Here is a 16,625-nt window from a genome sequence, read left to right as displayed (position 1 = left end):
GGGAGTGGTTTATGAGGCAGCCTAAACTAACGCATACATAAGCCAATCAGTCTTCTTTTTTTTAATGTTGAAATTTTTTTTAAATTTTATTTTATTATGTTATGTTAGTCACCATATATTACATCATTAGTTTTTGATGTAGTGTTCCATGACTCAGTGTTTGCGTATAACACCCAGTGCTCCATTCAATACATGCCCTCCTTAATACCCATCACTGGGTTGACCCATCCCCCCACCCCCCTCCCCTCTAGAACCCTCAGTTTGTTTCTCAGAGTCCATAGTCTCTCATGGTTCGTCTCCCCCTCCAATTCCCGTCCCCTTCATTTTTCCCTTCTATCTTCTTTTTTTTTTTAAACATATAATGTATTATTTGTTTCAGAAGTACAGGTCTGTGATTCAACAGTCTTACACAGTTCACAGTGCTCACCATAGCACATACCTTCCCCAATGTCTATCACCCAGCCACCCCAGCCCTCCCACCCCCCACCACTCCAGCAACCCTCAGTTTGTTTCCTGAGATTAAGAATTCCTCATATCAGTGAGATCAAATGATACATGTCTTTCTCTGATTGATTTATTTCTAAGCCAATCGGTCTTAAGGTTTGAAGACTTAACTAGAGCTCTCCAGGCAGGTTTGGGTTTATTAGGTTGAGGAAAGCTGGAAGGACAAGCATGTGTCTGAACCACTCTGATGGTTCTGGAACCAAACCAGGCTTTTGGTGATATCTGGATGGGAAGCATGGAGCCCAAGCCAGCCATTTGAAAGTTAGAGCTAAAGAAACCTAATTATATCATTCCTTCTTTTTACATTATAAATGAGGAAACTAGATTTCAGAGGCTGTATACTACCCCCCCCCCAGGTTAAAAGGAAGCAAGGTTTAATGGAAAGAGCACAGGCTTTGAATGCTGAAGCCCAGATTTCAAATTCTGATTCTTAACATTACTAGTCAGCCGTGATACTTGAAACAATTTACTTCATCCCTACAGCCTCAGCTCTTCATCTGTAAGATAGAGATAATAAAACCTCTGTGAATGAGCCCATAGGAGAGCCTGAGTGGGCTCCTTGATGTTGCCCAAGTGCCTGGCTGTTGCCACTATAGCACCAGAACCCTTCACTGCCAGCCCTGAGATTGTACTTCATCCTCATCAGGAGGCAGCTCCCATCTGGTGTTCACAGTGGCTGGAGGTGCCACTTTAGCTTTGTGGAGTTTTTATGTACTCTGCAAAGATTGATGGATTTTCCCTACAGCTGAGGTTTGGGTACCTTAGTACTCAACAGAATTTCATGTTTATGGAAAATGGGTAATTCTTACTAGTTTATGCATCTGTTATTTAACATGAGAAACTCATTGCAGGCTGAAATCTGACACTGGAGTAATATCGTGAATCTAGAACTTCCCATCTAAGAAGCTAGAACCTTGGTTATGGTGAGAATTAATAAAATCTGAACACCTTCAATTGAGCTGTCTTAAGATGCATGTGCTTATTTCAAGTGCTACCCGTTTTGTCACTTTTTATAAAATTAACTTTGACATTTAGCCAATGTATACTGTACCTCATATAAAACACAAGTTACACTCATAAAAACAATACAAAGTGAAATGAACAGTAACAACAGATCACTCTTTTATGTAACCACCTTATTAAAGTAGTTATTTCTATTGCTTAGCTATTGGGACCATGTTAAAATATGGTATGTATTCCTTTGAGTCTGTGAGCACATGGCTCCTATAAAATGGCAAGGGCTGCAAAATCATCTTTAAAAAAGAATCCCAGTTACTTTCTCAGATCTGAGGGCATCTATGGCTTTGAAACCACAATTAGACTCTAGACAAGACCTGATCCGCTGGCTCTGGTAACTTACTGAGATCTTGGGTAGGTCAAGTTTATTTGCTTTTTCCTCCACTATAAATCTGAATTGTTAATTAATCTTATAACCTCACTGGGATAAGGTAAGGTTAAGCAAAATGATTGAAAGGAGCTTTGCAAATTTATAAAGATGTTTAATAATATTTCTAATTATATTGTACGCAGTCTGAGGCTGGTCCTCAGACCCCTTAGCAAGAAACTCCCAGGTGGACTCTCCACAGCTGGCTTTTGGGGAATGGGTGTGTCCAAGGCTGGCAGGTGAGGGTATCTACTTCACCTAACCCCAGTTAGGGAGGGAGGGCTAGGTTCAAGGGGAACACGGAAACTCCCTGGCCCCAAATGCTCTTTCAGAAGCTTCTACTCCTTAGTGTTTAGAGGTAGGTAGGAAAAATGCTTCCTCTGGTGAACTTTGTTCTTCCTCAAAAGCTAGAAAGCTGATCTGACCAAGGAAGTAGCAATGGGCTCTCCCCAGCAACTTTTCCATGCCCCCCCTTACCTTTTTGCCTCCCTTACCTCATCCTCCCTCACCACTCTCCTCCGTACCCCACATGACTGAATCTTGAGACTGACTTACGTAGTAATCCTGATCCAGACCTTTCCTCCCAATTAGATGTAATTGTCCAAGAGATACCTAGGAATAACAATTTTTGAAAATTATTTTAGCAATAACATTAATTTAAATGAAGAAAATAAGTCAATTATACCTCAGTTTGAAAGATAAATGTATAAAAATGGTGAAAAAAATGAAGAAAACATTTACTTGGTGTTTTATTATAGTATATGTTTCAGTTTGATACAGTTGGCATGTCTAAAAAAGAAGCAGAAAAAACATTCCAGGCTATATCTTTTATTGGGTAAGTGACTGATGCTGGGCATCTGGCTTCCTCAGTGGCAGGAAACTGGCCTGCTGGTATACAGCAACACCTGGAAACATAAACCTAGCAGCCTTTACTCTTAGCTCTCAAAGGTCACACAAATGCTGTCCCATTCCCATTCTCAAAGATATAACACTTCTGAATGATGGTTAAGAGTTCATTCATACTCAACACAGGATGATGCTTTTTTCCTACACTTAAAATCTAGGTTTTTTAAAATTAAAATTTTTAGGAGTAAATGCAAAGAAAAAATTGCCATTACTATGACAGGTGGCTCTCCCATAGGCTATAGAAACAGGGAACAAGAAAAGAGGAGCGGTTGTCTCTTCTTGTTCACATTCAGGATGGAGCATTGTTAACACTTTTAGGACTCAGACAACCAAACCCCTTGTAATTTGCATGTTCTAAAAATCCAAATTCGTCTGTATACATTACTTGTATCTGAACATCTCCTCTTTCTGCCAAAAATTTGTAGTATTGGTATATGTCCCAATCCAAAATCTCATTGTTAGAACTCAGATTTTCAGGTCTCTCAGTTAGTCTCACTTTTTCCACTGGAATACCTTCACTTTTTTCCAATTTGTCAGCAACTGTGAACAGAAACCAGAGAATAGCTGGAATACCCAAGGCTGCAAGAGATAACAGTCAACTTAGCGAAAACAGGGCAATTCTACTTAAATTGAGCAGAATTCTGGTCTACTAACAGAAAAAAGGACATCTACCGTCAGGAGATAGAAATTTACTGATTTCTGTTTATCTGGTTCTGAGTAAAGTACAAGAAACCTCATTATTTTTTGCAATCCTTACAAAAATTATATCAACATATATCAGAGCCTACTGAAGAGCTTGGCCCAGCAGATGTTAGGAGCAGGCAACTGACCCCTTCTACCACTGACTTTTTTGAGATTGAAACTACAATATAAGAATAATAATTGCTCTTTAATTACTTCCTATGAATAGTCTGAAAATAAATATAAAGATAAATATGTTTGAGTAAATCTAACAGAGTATGGAGTTTGAAACATATACATATATATATAGTAATTCCAAATTCATTAAGCATATGAAATGATCTTGTTATATATAGCATCTTACATTAAAAAGCAGTTATTTTCCTTTTTTCTTTCTCAGATCCTAATAATGCCAAAATGTGTATTTAGATATTATTCTGACTACAGAAATTAACCATATGGACCTTACCTTATTCACTTCTTGGAAGACTTTTATTTAAAAATCTATTATTTTGATTATAATATAAGTCTGGTTCAGTGATGTGTAAGATGAAATGTTACATATGATTTTGAAAATGATTCTAGAAACGTATATTATTCTCATATTCTATTCTTTGTAGACAAAGGATAGGGTAATAGAATAATGATTAACTTGAATTATTCTCAAGTGCAGTGATAGAGATTGATAGTGTATGTATCTTACATCCTTTTCTTCAGGAATTTTTAACAAACCATCCCATATACTAAGTGTTAGAATTAGAAAAACTGTTTAATATTTATTGATGCTACATTCAAATTCTCAGCTGAAGGAAAACACAGCACAAGAACATGGGGACATATGCTAACAAAAATAAAAGATGAGCACATCCATTTAAAGCCCTTGAAAAGTAGCTATTAAGAAATCAGAAGACTCTACATTGTATTAAAAGAATTATAACAAATGTTAAAAAACATAGTCATTTAATACTTTCATAAATATACCAACTGGCATTGATTTATTCTTCTAATTGCTCAGCAAGTCTATTTATCTTTAAAATAAGTTATGTGGATTACTCACTATAATCTGCCACCTTCTTGTAATGATTTAGGGCAACTTCACAATTCTGTAGAACATTGATTCCTGACAAATATCTGTATCCCTAAAACACAGGCATATATATTCTTAATATTCTGACAGTGTCGTATTTATAACACATCTTTTAGGCCCAGGAATATTTAATTTACATACCAAAATCATTTGGGACATCATGCTTCCTCCAGCACTTCCAAAGGTGTAATATATCAGTGCCTAAAGTTAAAAAAAATCTGTATCTATATCCACCATCTAAATTTGAAGCTCAAACCAATCATTGCTTTTTTATTCCTAATCCAGCAATGAACTTTGAACTACTCCAAAATAAATTTCAAATTTTGTCCTCTTAATCTGTAAAAATGGCTGACATTTTTGGAGGGCTTAGTGAGCTCTGGAGTCTTTGAAAAGGGCACTGTATAGATATTTCATTTAATTATCACAAAATACCTATGAAGTAGATATTATTTATCTATCATGGCAAACCTGAAATATGGGACATTAAGAAACTTATGTATTTTAACCTTAAACTTCTGACTGTTGAGCTGGTGCTTTTAACCACCACTCTCAAGTGAGCTCCTTTGCCTAAAGAGGAGACTATTCAATGTCCCTTTTTAAAAAATTCAGTTTTATTTCAGAAAAAAATAGAATGACCTTACCTTGGCTTGATTGTATTCCATTCCTATTCCATAAGAAGACAAAAATCCTAATGCCTAAAGCCCAAAAGAAAAGGAAAACTAAATAAATCCATTTATTCCACAATTATTCTTATTTACATTGGTAAAAGATATTTTAAATGTCTGCTCCATAATAATTTGTATTGTTAGTTTATTTCCTATCCTATAACAAAATGCCTTTTTACACTTTTGCTAAGGCTGTAAGAATTTGGAAAAGGTAATAGTGGGAGTTTTGTAAAACGTAAAAATAGGCTAACATTTACTGACCTTTAGTACAAATTATAATAATAAAACATTATGAACCAATGCTTTTTATATGCTTGCTATTCTTGGCAATGGAAAACACTTTTTTCCTTCAACATTTTTAAATTTAAATTTGAATATTTTTCTTCATATTTTTATTTATTTTTTAAAAAGATTTTATTTATTATGACACAGAGAGAGAGATATTTATTATGACACAGAGAGAGAGAGCAAGCACACAAGCAGGGGTATTGGCAATAAGAGGCAGAGGGAAAGGGAGAAGCAGATTCCCCTCTGAACAGGGAACCCAATGCGGGGCTCAATCCCAGGACCCTGGGACCATGACCTGAGCCAAAGGCAGACACCTAACTGACTGAGCCACCCAGGTGCCCCTTTCTTCATGTTTTTAAGAGAAGATATGATGATCATTGAACACTACATCTAAAACTAATGATGTACTATATGTTGACTAATTGAATTTAAACTAGAAAAAAAGAAAATACGATGGATATAAAAAATTCAAACAGGAAGAACTATATTGAATAAAAGTGAAAGTCTGATCACATAGCAAGATGGTGGAATAGGCAGCCCCAGATCTTGTTCCCTTATAGAGACATTGACTTAGCAACAATATACAGTCCAAAAAGTCTTTATGAGAACTCTGGAAACCAGTTAAGAAATCGTAGTAACCTATAAAAACTCAAAGCAAAGAAAGAACAATCCACTGAAACAAATAAGAAAAGCCATTTTATTTAACCTGGAATTGCTCCTTCCCCAAGCCAGCACAGCTCAGTGTGATGGGGAGAAAAAGCCCAATTCAGGACTTTTCTCTTGGGAGGGAAAGAGAAGAGTGGAACTTAGGTCCAATGTTCCAGCTTTTGGGAGGACAGCTCATGAGTCTGATTTCTGTCTTGCCTGACTCAAAGCACTAATGAAGAACCTGTATACTTTGGATTCCTGGGGGGCAGCTGAGAACAAAAGAGAGCTCAGCCACTTGTTGCAGCACTGGAGAATGTGTAGTATATCACAGATAGAAGCCAGCACAACTTGGCACAATCAGCAGAAAGTGCTCAGCTTGTAGCTTCTCCCTTGGAAGGGAAAAAAGAGATTGGAATTAGGGTCCAATGTCTCGCTTTTGGGAAGCTGCTCAAAATACTTGTTTCTATCTCCTCTGACTTGGAGCACTGACAGAACTGGTATGCTTTAGATGCCTGGGGCCACAAGAAAAAAAGGGAACTTAGCAGCTTGTTGCAATACCAGAGAACCTGTAGTATCACCAACACACACTAAAGGGAGCAAAAGACGACAAGCTCCTGAAAAAGACCAACAAATCTCTCTAACTGGGAAATTACAAACACAAGCCCAGAGAAGACACACACCCCCAAAATGATTTGAAAGCCCCCCAGAATCTCTAACTATGCTGATTGTGAAAGTCTTCCCTGTATATAGCCAATCTGTAAAGATGGAGAGGTGGCTGTATTTCCAAATGCATAACCGCAACAAAAATTAACAAGGCTCATGAAGAAACAGGTAAATATGGCCCAATCAAAGGAACATGATAAATCTAAAAACACCCCAACCCTAAAGAGATGGAGACCTATAAATCATCATAAAAAACCCAAAATAACTCAAAATGCTACCAAAAAAAGCACATATAAACAACTAAGCAAAATCAGGGAAAGGGTGCATGAATAGAATGAGAATATCAACGAAGAGCTAGAGAAAGAAAGAAAAGAAGGAAGAAAGAAAGAAAGAAAGAAAAAGAGAAAGCCCCCTTTTAAAAATTCTGGAGCTGAAGAATACAATAACTGAATTGAAAAATTCACTAGAGGGGTCCAAAGTAGACTTCATTAAGCACAAGAAAGAATTAATGAACCAAAATACAGGTCATATGAAATTATCAATTATCAAGTCAGTGGAACAAAAAGAATGAAGAAAAGTGAAAAAATCCTAACAGACTTGTGGAAACCATCAAGTGGACCAATATACACATTATAGGAGTCACAGAAGAAGAGTAAGGGAAAGAGGCGTAGTGAGCTTATTTTAAGAAATAGTGGCTGAAAATTTCCCAAATCTGAGGAAGGAAATGGGTATCCAAATTCAAGAAGTTCAATAAACTTCAACTCGGATGAATCCAAAGAGGGTCACACCAAGATCATGATCCCAGGGTGATGGGATCGAGTCCCGCATGGAGCTTCTTGCTCAGCATAGAGCCTGCTTCTCCCTTGGCAGCTCCCCCTGCTCCTACTCTCTCTGTGTCAAATAAATAAATAAAATCTTAAAAAAAAGAGTGAGAGATAAACATAATCATATGAGAAAAAATGGACTTTAAGTCAGAAAATGTCACAAGAAACAAAGTAAGGACATTATGTGGTAATAGGCTCAATTCACCAGGAAGATATAACCATTATAAATATATATGCAACAGTTGAGCACCCAAACTTATGAAGCAAACATTGACAGAACTGAAAGGAGAAATAGACAGTAACACAATAATAGTAGGAGATTTTATTTTATTTTATTTTATTTTATTTGAAGATTTTATTTATTTGAAAGAGAGAGAGAGTGCACTAGCAAAGTGGAAGGGGCAGAGGGAGAGGGAGAGGGAGAAGGAAACTCCCCACTGAGCAGGACCCCGGGATCACAACGGGAGCGGAACGCAGATGCTTAATCAATTGAGCCATTCAGGAACCCAATAGTAGGAGATTTTAATGCCCCATTTTCAATAATGGATAGAACAACCTGACAGAAGCTCAATGAAGAAATAGAGGAGTTGAACAATGCAATAGACTAAATACACCTAACAGATATATAGAACACTCCACCCAACAATAATAGAATGCATATTCTTTTTAAGAACACATAGAACATTTTCCAGGATAGACCATATGTCAAGTCATAAAACATTAATAAATTTAAGAAGATTAAAATCTTACCAAGTACCTTTTCTGAACATAATGGAATGAAACTAGAAATCAATGGCAAAAAGAACACTGGAAAATTCACAAAAATGTGGAAATTAAGCATCACACTCTTGAACTACCAATGGGTCACGGGAGAAATCACAAGGAAATTTAGAAAAATGTCTTGAGGCAAATGAAAATTAAAAGGCAACATACCAAAACTTATGAGATGCAGCAAAAGCAGTACTAAGAGGAAGAGGCATAAAGCACTTCCAATAGTGAAATATGTTGGTTGTTTTAAGGAAATGCTTGTTTGAGTTGCAAGCTGAAATAGCCACTTTTTTCATGGAACACCATCTTTATTTGAAGGAACAATGGATCAGCTATGTTCATTTAGACTGGCAGACATTTTCTTGAAAATGGACAGTAAGCCTGTCACTTCAATAAAAACTATTGAAAGTATTGTTGCCAAAGATAAATTCAAGCTTTTAAGCAAAAATTAGAATTTTGGAAAGTTTATATCTGCTACCATGTATACCTTATATCTGTTTGACACCCCAATACTTATACTTTTCATGATGGTGGTATTAACAAATGTAATTTTGATATTGTATGATGCAATGTGTCAAGTTTGGAAGACTTGCAAAACTTAGTGAACTGATATTTTCTAAATAACCAATGCATGATGTTCTAAAATCCTGTCTAGGTAAAAAAAATTTCCATTCAAAATGCAAGATAGACCAGTGATTTTAATGTAATAGAATATGAAAAGTTCATTATATGATTTCGGATTCCACACTGCAATTAACCTTTAAGAAGTTATCACTGTTGAGCTTTGATATAGAACTAAAGAAGAATATCTACAATTATCTGAAAAAGTTGTTAAAATACTCTTACATTTTCTAGGTTTATTTTCTTTTGCTATTTCGTTTTTCTTTTAGCTTTCTGAGATATGTTTTTAAGTCTCTTATTTATTAAAACATTTAAAGCTGTATATTTTCCTCTACAAGTGGCTTTAGCCACATTCCTTAACTTTTATATGTAGTGTTATCATCGAGTTCTTAATATGTCATTTCAGTTTCTATTTTATCTTTGCTATTCGCTAAAAATTAGGAGATTGCTGAAATTTTATAGTTGAATTTTAAGCTATTTTTTGTCAGTAATTTTCAGTTTCACTACTTCTAGTCAAAGAATGTAGTATCATTTCTATTTTTTAAAGTAAAGTAACTTTCTTTGTGTGATAATTTTTTGAAAATAATTTTTTGCTTTTTAATTTTGTTTGGGATGATCTTCCATATAAATCTTGTATGTAGATGTGGTCAGGGTATGTGGTTTTTGTTGTTGTTGCTGTTGTTTTGTCTGCCTGGATTCTCTTTGTGAAATCGCTTTCCTTCTGTTCTGAATTCATTCGGTTCAACGTGGCTCCTCACCGCTTTCTGAATCTAGAAGGCCACATGACACAGGCTCAACCAATCAGATTATTCTCTTCCTGGATGCAGTGATTGATTAGGGGTGGTCTTGTGAGCTAACCGAACACTTTTGCGGAAATCAGTGGGAAAGAAACTGGCTTCCTTTACAGAGACTTCCAGATTTAAGGGCTAAAGATACCTAGGTTCGTTGGTGACTGTTTTTTGACTCCATGGGTTCAAGCCACTCAAAACCATCACAGAAAAAAGCAAAACAAAGAGAAAGTATGTCTTGATGTCTTCATTCTGGCTTCTGGATCCAGAGTATCTAGAGGCAGCTACAACTTCATAGTTAAATGAGCCAAAAAATCGCACTTTTGCTTAAGCCAGATGGGTTGTATTTTCCGTACTTGAAATTCAGAGAATCCTAATCAATTCAAATGGACATCTCTGTTGCTGGGAGGGAACTTCGTTAAGTTAGTAGATACACAGTAAACCAAAATTAATCTCTGTATAGAAGTTGCTGCCTTATACTTAGTTGTTTAAACTGTATGGTAGTTTGGTGCTTAACAAATCACTCCTTGTACCACTTTCTGCCTTGTAGACACTTGAGGGCAGCCATTTGATACCTGGTGTTCTCTCCTACAAAGATTCCCTATTTTGCCTTCCTCAGGTGATATATTTTAGGTAATATTCATCATCTTCTGTGTTCTCTGAATCTGATCTACATCATGGATGCCATATTTGTCATAGCCCTGTTGAAACAAAGTAATTACAATTTTCTAAAAAAAAAAGAAAGAAAGAAAAGAGGAGATATCCCAAAGTCAGTGAAACTGCATCACATTTTATTACTAAATTATATGCAAAAGGAATGGCTGTCACAAGCAAAATTATCCCACTAAACACAGGAGGAATTGCCAAATCCCTAGGAATAGATGAAAAACTAATGAATAATGAGAAGCTATTACGATTAAGGTATTCAGCATCAAACATTGCCAGGAACTTCTCGCTAACTTTGAACTGAACTTCGAGCCTTGTGTGATTCGATCAAAGAAAAAAATAAAAGAATAAATTTAGTCAAATTGGAAAGTGTCAGCATTAATCATTGTAGAATGAGTCAGTAGTTTGGAAAAAATCCTGGAGGTAATCGAGGAACACTCCCTGAGGAAATGTTGCACTACTGACATTCTTAATGGTATGGAGAATGATATGCTGGAAGACAGTCATCAAGGAAGTGTTCTAAGTTGAAAACTAATTCAGTTAGACTCTGAATGAGAAGAATTTTGGAACACCTAAATTTATTTAACTTGTATTTACTTTTGTATGTAATTAAAGAGTGACATGATAGAAATCTATGTCTAAAATGTCTAAAACAGCACTTTTAATAAGAATAAAACAAAAAATCTAATAAAACATTATTTTAAACTTTAATTCACATCATTTATATAATTATATAACTTATATTTTAAAAATATATAACTTACTGTTGATGGTGTCTTATAATGGATAAAATATGGGATTATCATCTCTACCACATTTTTCAGATTTCTTAGCCTAGCAACCCTATAAAATAGAGCTTGCTTAATACAGATAGTTCCTAGTGAACTCATGCTGCTTGACAAATAGTACTGCTTCATTTTATGGGATTTTCAAGAACAAACATTTTGAAAGTATGATGAGGAATCTTACCATTAAATTCACCAGCACTATGCGTGATTTGCAGAATTTTATATCCTCCAAGCCCTGTGGCTCCTTTCCTGCCCTCTTTAGTTACTCAAAATTACTGACAAGTGGCAGTGACATATTTATAAGTTCTCTCAGTACCCAGGGATGGAACTGGATTGGGCCAAGAAATTTGAACTCACTCCAAACAGATGCTTGCTGCACTCTGCTTCCGGTGCTTCTGAGAAGTACATTCTATCCTTTTAATTCTGAATATATGTATCCTTGTTCCAGTTACTACGGCTGTATAACAAATTACCCCAAAACCTGGTGGCATAAAACAACCATTTATTATGCTAAGGGTTCTGTGGGTCAAGAATGTGGTCAAAGTAAAGTGGGCATGTTTTGTCTCTGATCCACAGTATGGGGGCCTTAGTTGGAAGACTCAAAGGCTGGGGGATAGAATCATCTGAAGGATTGTTTGTATGCATGTTCGGCAGTTGATGCTAGATATTGTTTGAGACCTCAGCCGAAGCTGATGGCCAGAACACCTACACGTGGCCTCTCTGGTTGTATAGGCTTCCTCACGGCATGGTGGCTGAGTTCTAAGAGTAAGCATCCTGAAAGAGCTAGGCAGAGCTGTATCCTTTTTGTGACTTTCCCTTGGAAGTGTAGCATTACTTTCACCAAACTTTATTGTTTGAAGTAGTCAAGAATCTCCCTTAGGTAGTGGAGGGGAAATAGACTCCACTTTTTAATTATGTTGGTTAGGGTGCTGAAATAGCATATGGGACTAGAAATAGCGCTGTGGACATTTTTTTTAAAAGATTTATTTATTTATTTATTTATTTTGGGGGTAAGGGGCAGAGGGAGGGGGAGAGAGAATCCCAAGCCCATGTGGGGCTCGATCCCAGGACCCTGAGATCACAACCTGAGCTGAAACCAAGAGTCAGACAATTAACAGACTATGCCACCCAGGCGCCCCTCCTGTGGTCATTTTTAAGAAAAAAATTGCCACAGTGCTTGACAAATGAAGAGTTTGGAGATATCCCATTTCCTCTTCTTATTAGTCATTATGAATTAATGAATTTAGGTATATTTGAGGTATTTCAGTATATTGTGGTAATTTTTCATTTTAGTGCTCAACTTTTCCGTCTTTAGTCAATAGGAGCTTATTTTGAGATAGCTCAGTCTTTTGGTCATGACCATAGGATTTTCTGACAGCTTTCTTGCTATCATATTGTATGATATGATACCTTGTATCATATCAATATGACACCTTGTATGATAAAATGTTTCAAGAGCATCTTGTACATTTCTTGTCCCACACCCAGAATTTGACATTTTCCAAGGATGCTGGTTTCTTTTTAGTTGGAGAGGATTTCTGTTTTTTGTTTTAACACAATTCCTTCTTGGGGCATGATTTAATAAATAAATTTAAATTTTAATATATTTAAAAATACATGCATATTAAAGATTAAAATTCTAATACTTCTGAGGGTTTAAAATATAAATATCAATGCCCTGCTCCATTCCAGGCCACTCTTTATTCTCTTGATAAACAACCACTTTTAATTATCTTAGCTATTTTCTTCTGAGAATTTACCACCATTATGATTCTTGATAAATTGTTACTACTTGCTGTTAATTTTTATATTTCACACATTATCTGTAAATTTGTTATATTATAGAGACGATGATTTAGGTCATTTACATTACTTTTTCAATTTTCTCCTTGCACCTCTTCTCGACAGAATCACAACACTAAATTTTTTGTCAGAACATAATTGTAAAAGTCTGTTTTGGTGTTCCTAATATTTTCAAAGTTCTACTCATTATAATTTCTGTTACCATTTTTAGAAGTTCATTACACACTCTTATGTATATCACTGATAATATATTTTTCCATGTTTTATATTAATAACAATCTGGTCTTGGCCATTCAGCTTAAGAGTTGATGAAATATTTGAAGAGCACAGGGTCATAGGCAGAATCCTGTGGCAGATTGCCAGAGACTTGCTTTCACCTTGGCATCAACCCATTAGTCTACTCTTTATTTACTATCCTCAAAGCCCACATTTCTATTTTTTCATCTAGTTCATGAGAACATCTTGCAAGGCTTTGTTAAATGTCTCCCTAAAATAAAGATACAAAAAGTCTGATAATTCAATCAAAACAAAATGAATAATTTCTTAAACTTTTAAGTATAATTTCAAGGACAAAGAACTGTATCATTTTTAAAATTAGAGAAATGACTGCAGAGTTCAGTTCCCAAAAGCATAACTCTAACATGTGGTTTATAAGTATAATTTGTGTAATCTATTTAATCCTTAAACTGAAAAAAAAATCTTCTATGTTTCAACCAATTCCTCTTTAGTCTCAAAGGTTCTCTTTTATGGAAAGTTGACCATAATGGCTGTTATTACAAATGGAAGGTATCTGGAATCCTGGTACTCCTCTAACCCTTGTAGTTTATATTTAAAATGGCTAAATTGGCTCCTTTTAAGGATCTCTTTAGTCAATATTAGATTTTTATTTTTCTTGCAGATCTTAACAATTTTTGATTCTGCTCAGATTAGAAACTGGTTTATTTATGTAGAAACTTTGACAGCAAACAAATATACTGACCTTTACATAAGAAAATGAAGATACTGTTCTATTCAGTTGAGCTTGTATTTTAAGATACTTTCACCAAAAGTGTATGATTTTGTGCACAGCTTATCACACTTTTTGGCCTGATTCTGCCGAAGAAATTTGTGAGTTGTGGATTGTGTGGGAGTTAAATTTCCATCCTGTGACTGGGGTGGGGAGCCTTTCTCTGTCTAAAGCTCATTCTGGAAAGTAAGGACTGAAACCATGACTTTAGCAGCTTTAAAACCAGCCCAAAAGGCATGTTCACTCTCTCTTTTTCACTGAAAAATAACAATGGGTGATTTTGAATTAATTCTTTGGAGGGCTCAACTTCCTTCCTTCTTCCCTCCCTCCCTTCCTTCCTTCTTTTCTTCCTTCCTCCTTCCTTCCTTCCTTCCTTCCTTCCTTCCTTCCTTCCTTCCTTCCTCCTTCCTTCCTTCCTTCTTCCTTCCTTCCTTCCTTCCTTCCTCCCTTCCTCCTTCCTTCCTTCCTCCTTCCTTCCTCCTTCCTTCCTTCCTCCTTCCTTCCTCCTTCCTTCTTCCTTCCTTCCTCCTTCCTTCCTCCTTCCTTCTTCCTTCCTTCCTTCCTTCCTTCCTTCCTTCCTTCCTTCCTCCTTCCTTCCTTCCTCCCTCCCTCCTTCCTTCCTTCCTTCTTCCTTCCTTCCTTCCTCCTTCCTTCCTTCCTTCCTTCCTTCTTCCTTCCTTCCTTCTTCCTTCCTTCCTTCCTTGCTTCTTCCTTCCTTCTTCCTTCCTTCCTTCCTTCCTTCCTTCCTTCCTTCCTTCCTTCCAGCACTAAAGAAGACAAAAGACATTATGAGCTTTCATGTAGTGAATATGCTGATTATAGTCAGTGTTGTCCTATTCCTTTACACTTGCACATTGTCACCTAACAACTTTACAGTAAGCAGTTTTAGGCATTTGATCTTTCTTTGGAGAAACAGCTAGATGAAATGAGATGGATTATAGAATGATTCAAGATTAATCCAGAAAAAAAAATACTTAAGTCAAAAGAGAAGCTGTGTGATATTGATGATTCAGTGACACTTTGAGTGGTTTTTAAAGGTCAAGCTCTGCAAATTAGATCTGTTTATAAGACTTGATTCTGAACTCAACAATTGTGCTGTGGTTGTAAGAAACTGTTATAATAGCTGGGATTTGAATGGAAAGATTTTAGCTTAGAGGATATTTTTTGTATTTCAAAGCAAATTACTCAGGTTCCATAATAACAATTTAAAAGTTAAATATTCCTTTTACTTTTTACACAGGAAATTATTGTTAAAAGAAAAGATTAAGCATTTTTCCTTTAATTACTGCACAAGGCTTGAAAGCATCTGAGATCATTACTTATAGCTCAAATTGCATACCAAACAAAAGTATGAATCAACCTTAATGAACAACTCAGATCCTATCTGTCCCCTTAATACAAAAATAGCATTAACATCAAGATGAAATGCTCTACACAGGTAATCCTAAAATTATCAAAGTGATTATTAGGTTGATACTAAACATGATTTTTTAATGCTAATAACTACAGTCCCTCTACAAAACACCTCTAAAATTCACATCTAAAATACATGAAAAATATGAGTAATCTTTGCCATTGAGATAGAATTATTCTAGAATTACTAAGCATGGAAAAACATGCAGTCACTCATATCCTCCTTAACATATCAATTAAAGTCATTTTTACATAATAGAATGGGTTTTCTTATAATTCACAGGAAACTTTTTGAACTGTATAATAAGGAAGCACATGTGTCTGAGTTAAATGATTTTTCTGATATCAAAGTAATACATACCCATGAATAGAAAATTTAGAGAAAAAAACCCAGTGAAGTATTTTTAAAAAGGATATAGTTACAAATAATACCACCACTTAGAGATTATCGCGATAAAATTAAGGTGTTTTTTTAAAATAATTTATTTATTTATGAGAGAGAGAGAGTGAGTGAGAGAGCACAAGCAGGGGGAGAGGGAGATGCAGGCTCCCCACTCAGCATGGAGCCCGACACAGGGCTCATCCCCGGACCCCAGGATCATGACCTGAGCTGAAGGCACGCTTAACTGACTCAGCCACCCAGGTGCCCTGGAAGGTATAGTTTCTTTGAAAATCAACACAATGGACTCTGTTCATAACCTTAAATGCTTTTGTTGCCCTTATCAGAATTCCTTTGATTTGGAATTTTGTGGGATGAACCATTCAAGGTACATGAAAGAAATAATTATGCCTCTTTCCCTCTATCCAGCTGCCCTTTATACATGGCCTGAAATTGTATTTCCCCCTGACCCCTCAAAGCCACTTTATAATATGGGTTCATCTCTTTTTCATTTTTCTTTGTTAACTCAGATCCTTACTAGACTTCTGGCACTCCAGGCTCTCCATTTATTACATTTCAGTATTTCTGTTCTTCCTTTTTCCCCCAGAGATAGGTGTCTTCATTCTCTTCATTCTCTTTCTATCTTTATCCCTCTCATTCTTTTTCATTGCCATTCTTAGTATACATTTCCGGCTTCTTTAGCCACAATGGAGCTGTCCTTAACAATTCTGAGCAGTATTTCT

At 35.9% G+C, this 16,625-nt stretch overlaps 1 protein-coding gene across 1 annotated transcript in view; it reads right to left on the bottom strand.

Annotated features, from left to right (window-relative positions):
- Positions 1-16,625, bottom strand: part of SEL1L2 (SEL1L2 adaptor subunit of SYVN1 ubiquitin ligase) — a 136,004-nt gene that overhangs the window by 50,705 nt on the left and 68,674 nt on the right. Inside the window, exons 6-10 of the mRNA XM_028112980.1 lie at positions 5,204-5,257; positions 4,704-4,763; positions 4,533-4,614; positions 3,180-3,334; positions 2,444-2,500 (exon numbers count right to left, since the gene is read on the bottom strand). Of these exons, the coding sequence (XP_027968781.1) occupies positions 2,444-2,500; positions 3,180-3,334; positions 4,533-4,614; positions 4,704-4,763; positions 5,204-5,257 (408 nt within the window). The remainder of the gene's footprint in view (positions 1-2,443; positions 2,501-3,179; positions 3,335-4,532; positions 4,615-4,703; positions 4,764-5,203; positions 5,258-16,625) is intronic.

Source organism: Eumetopias jubatus, unplaced genomic scaffold (assembly GCF_037043125.1).
Source record: "Eumetopias jubatus isolate StellerSeaLion01/CBP00866 unplaced genomic scaffold, mEumJub1_p1.0 scaffold_9, whole genome shotgun sequence".
In the NCBI taxonomy this organism is placed as follows: domain Eukaryota; kingdom Metazoa; phylum Chordata; class Mammalia; order Carnivora; family Otariidae; genus Eumetopias; species Eumetopias jubatus.
This window is presented reverse-complemented; position numbering and strand designations above follow the sequence as displayed.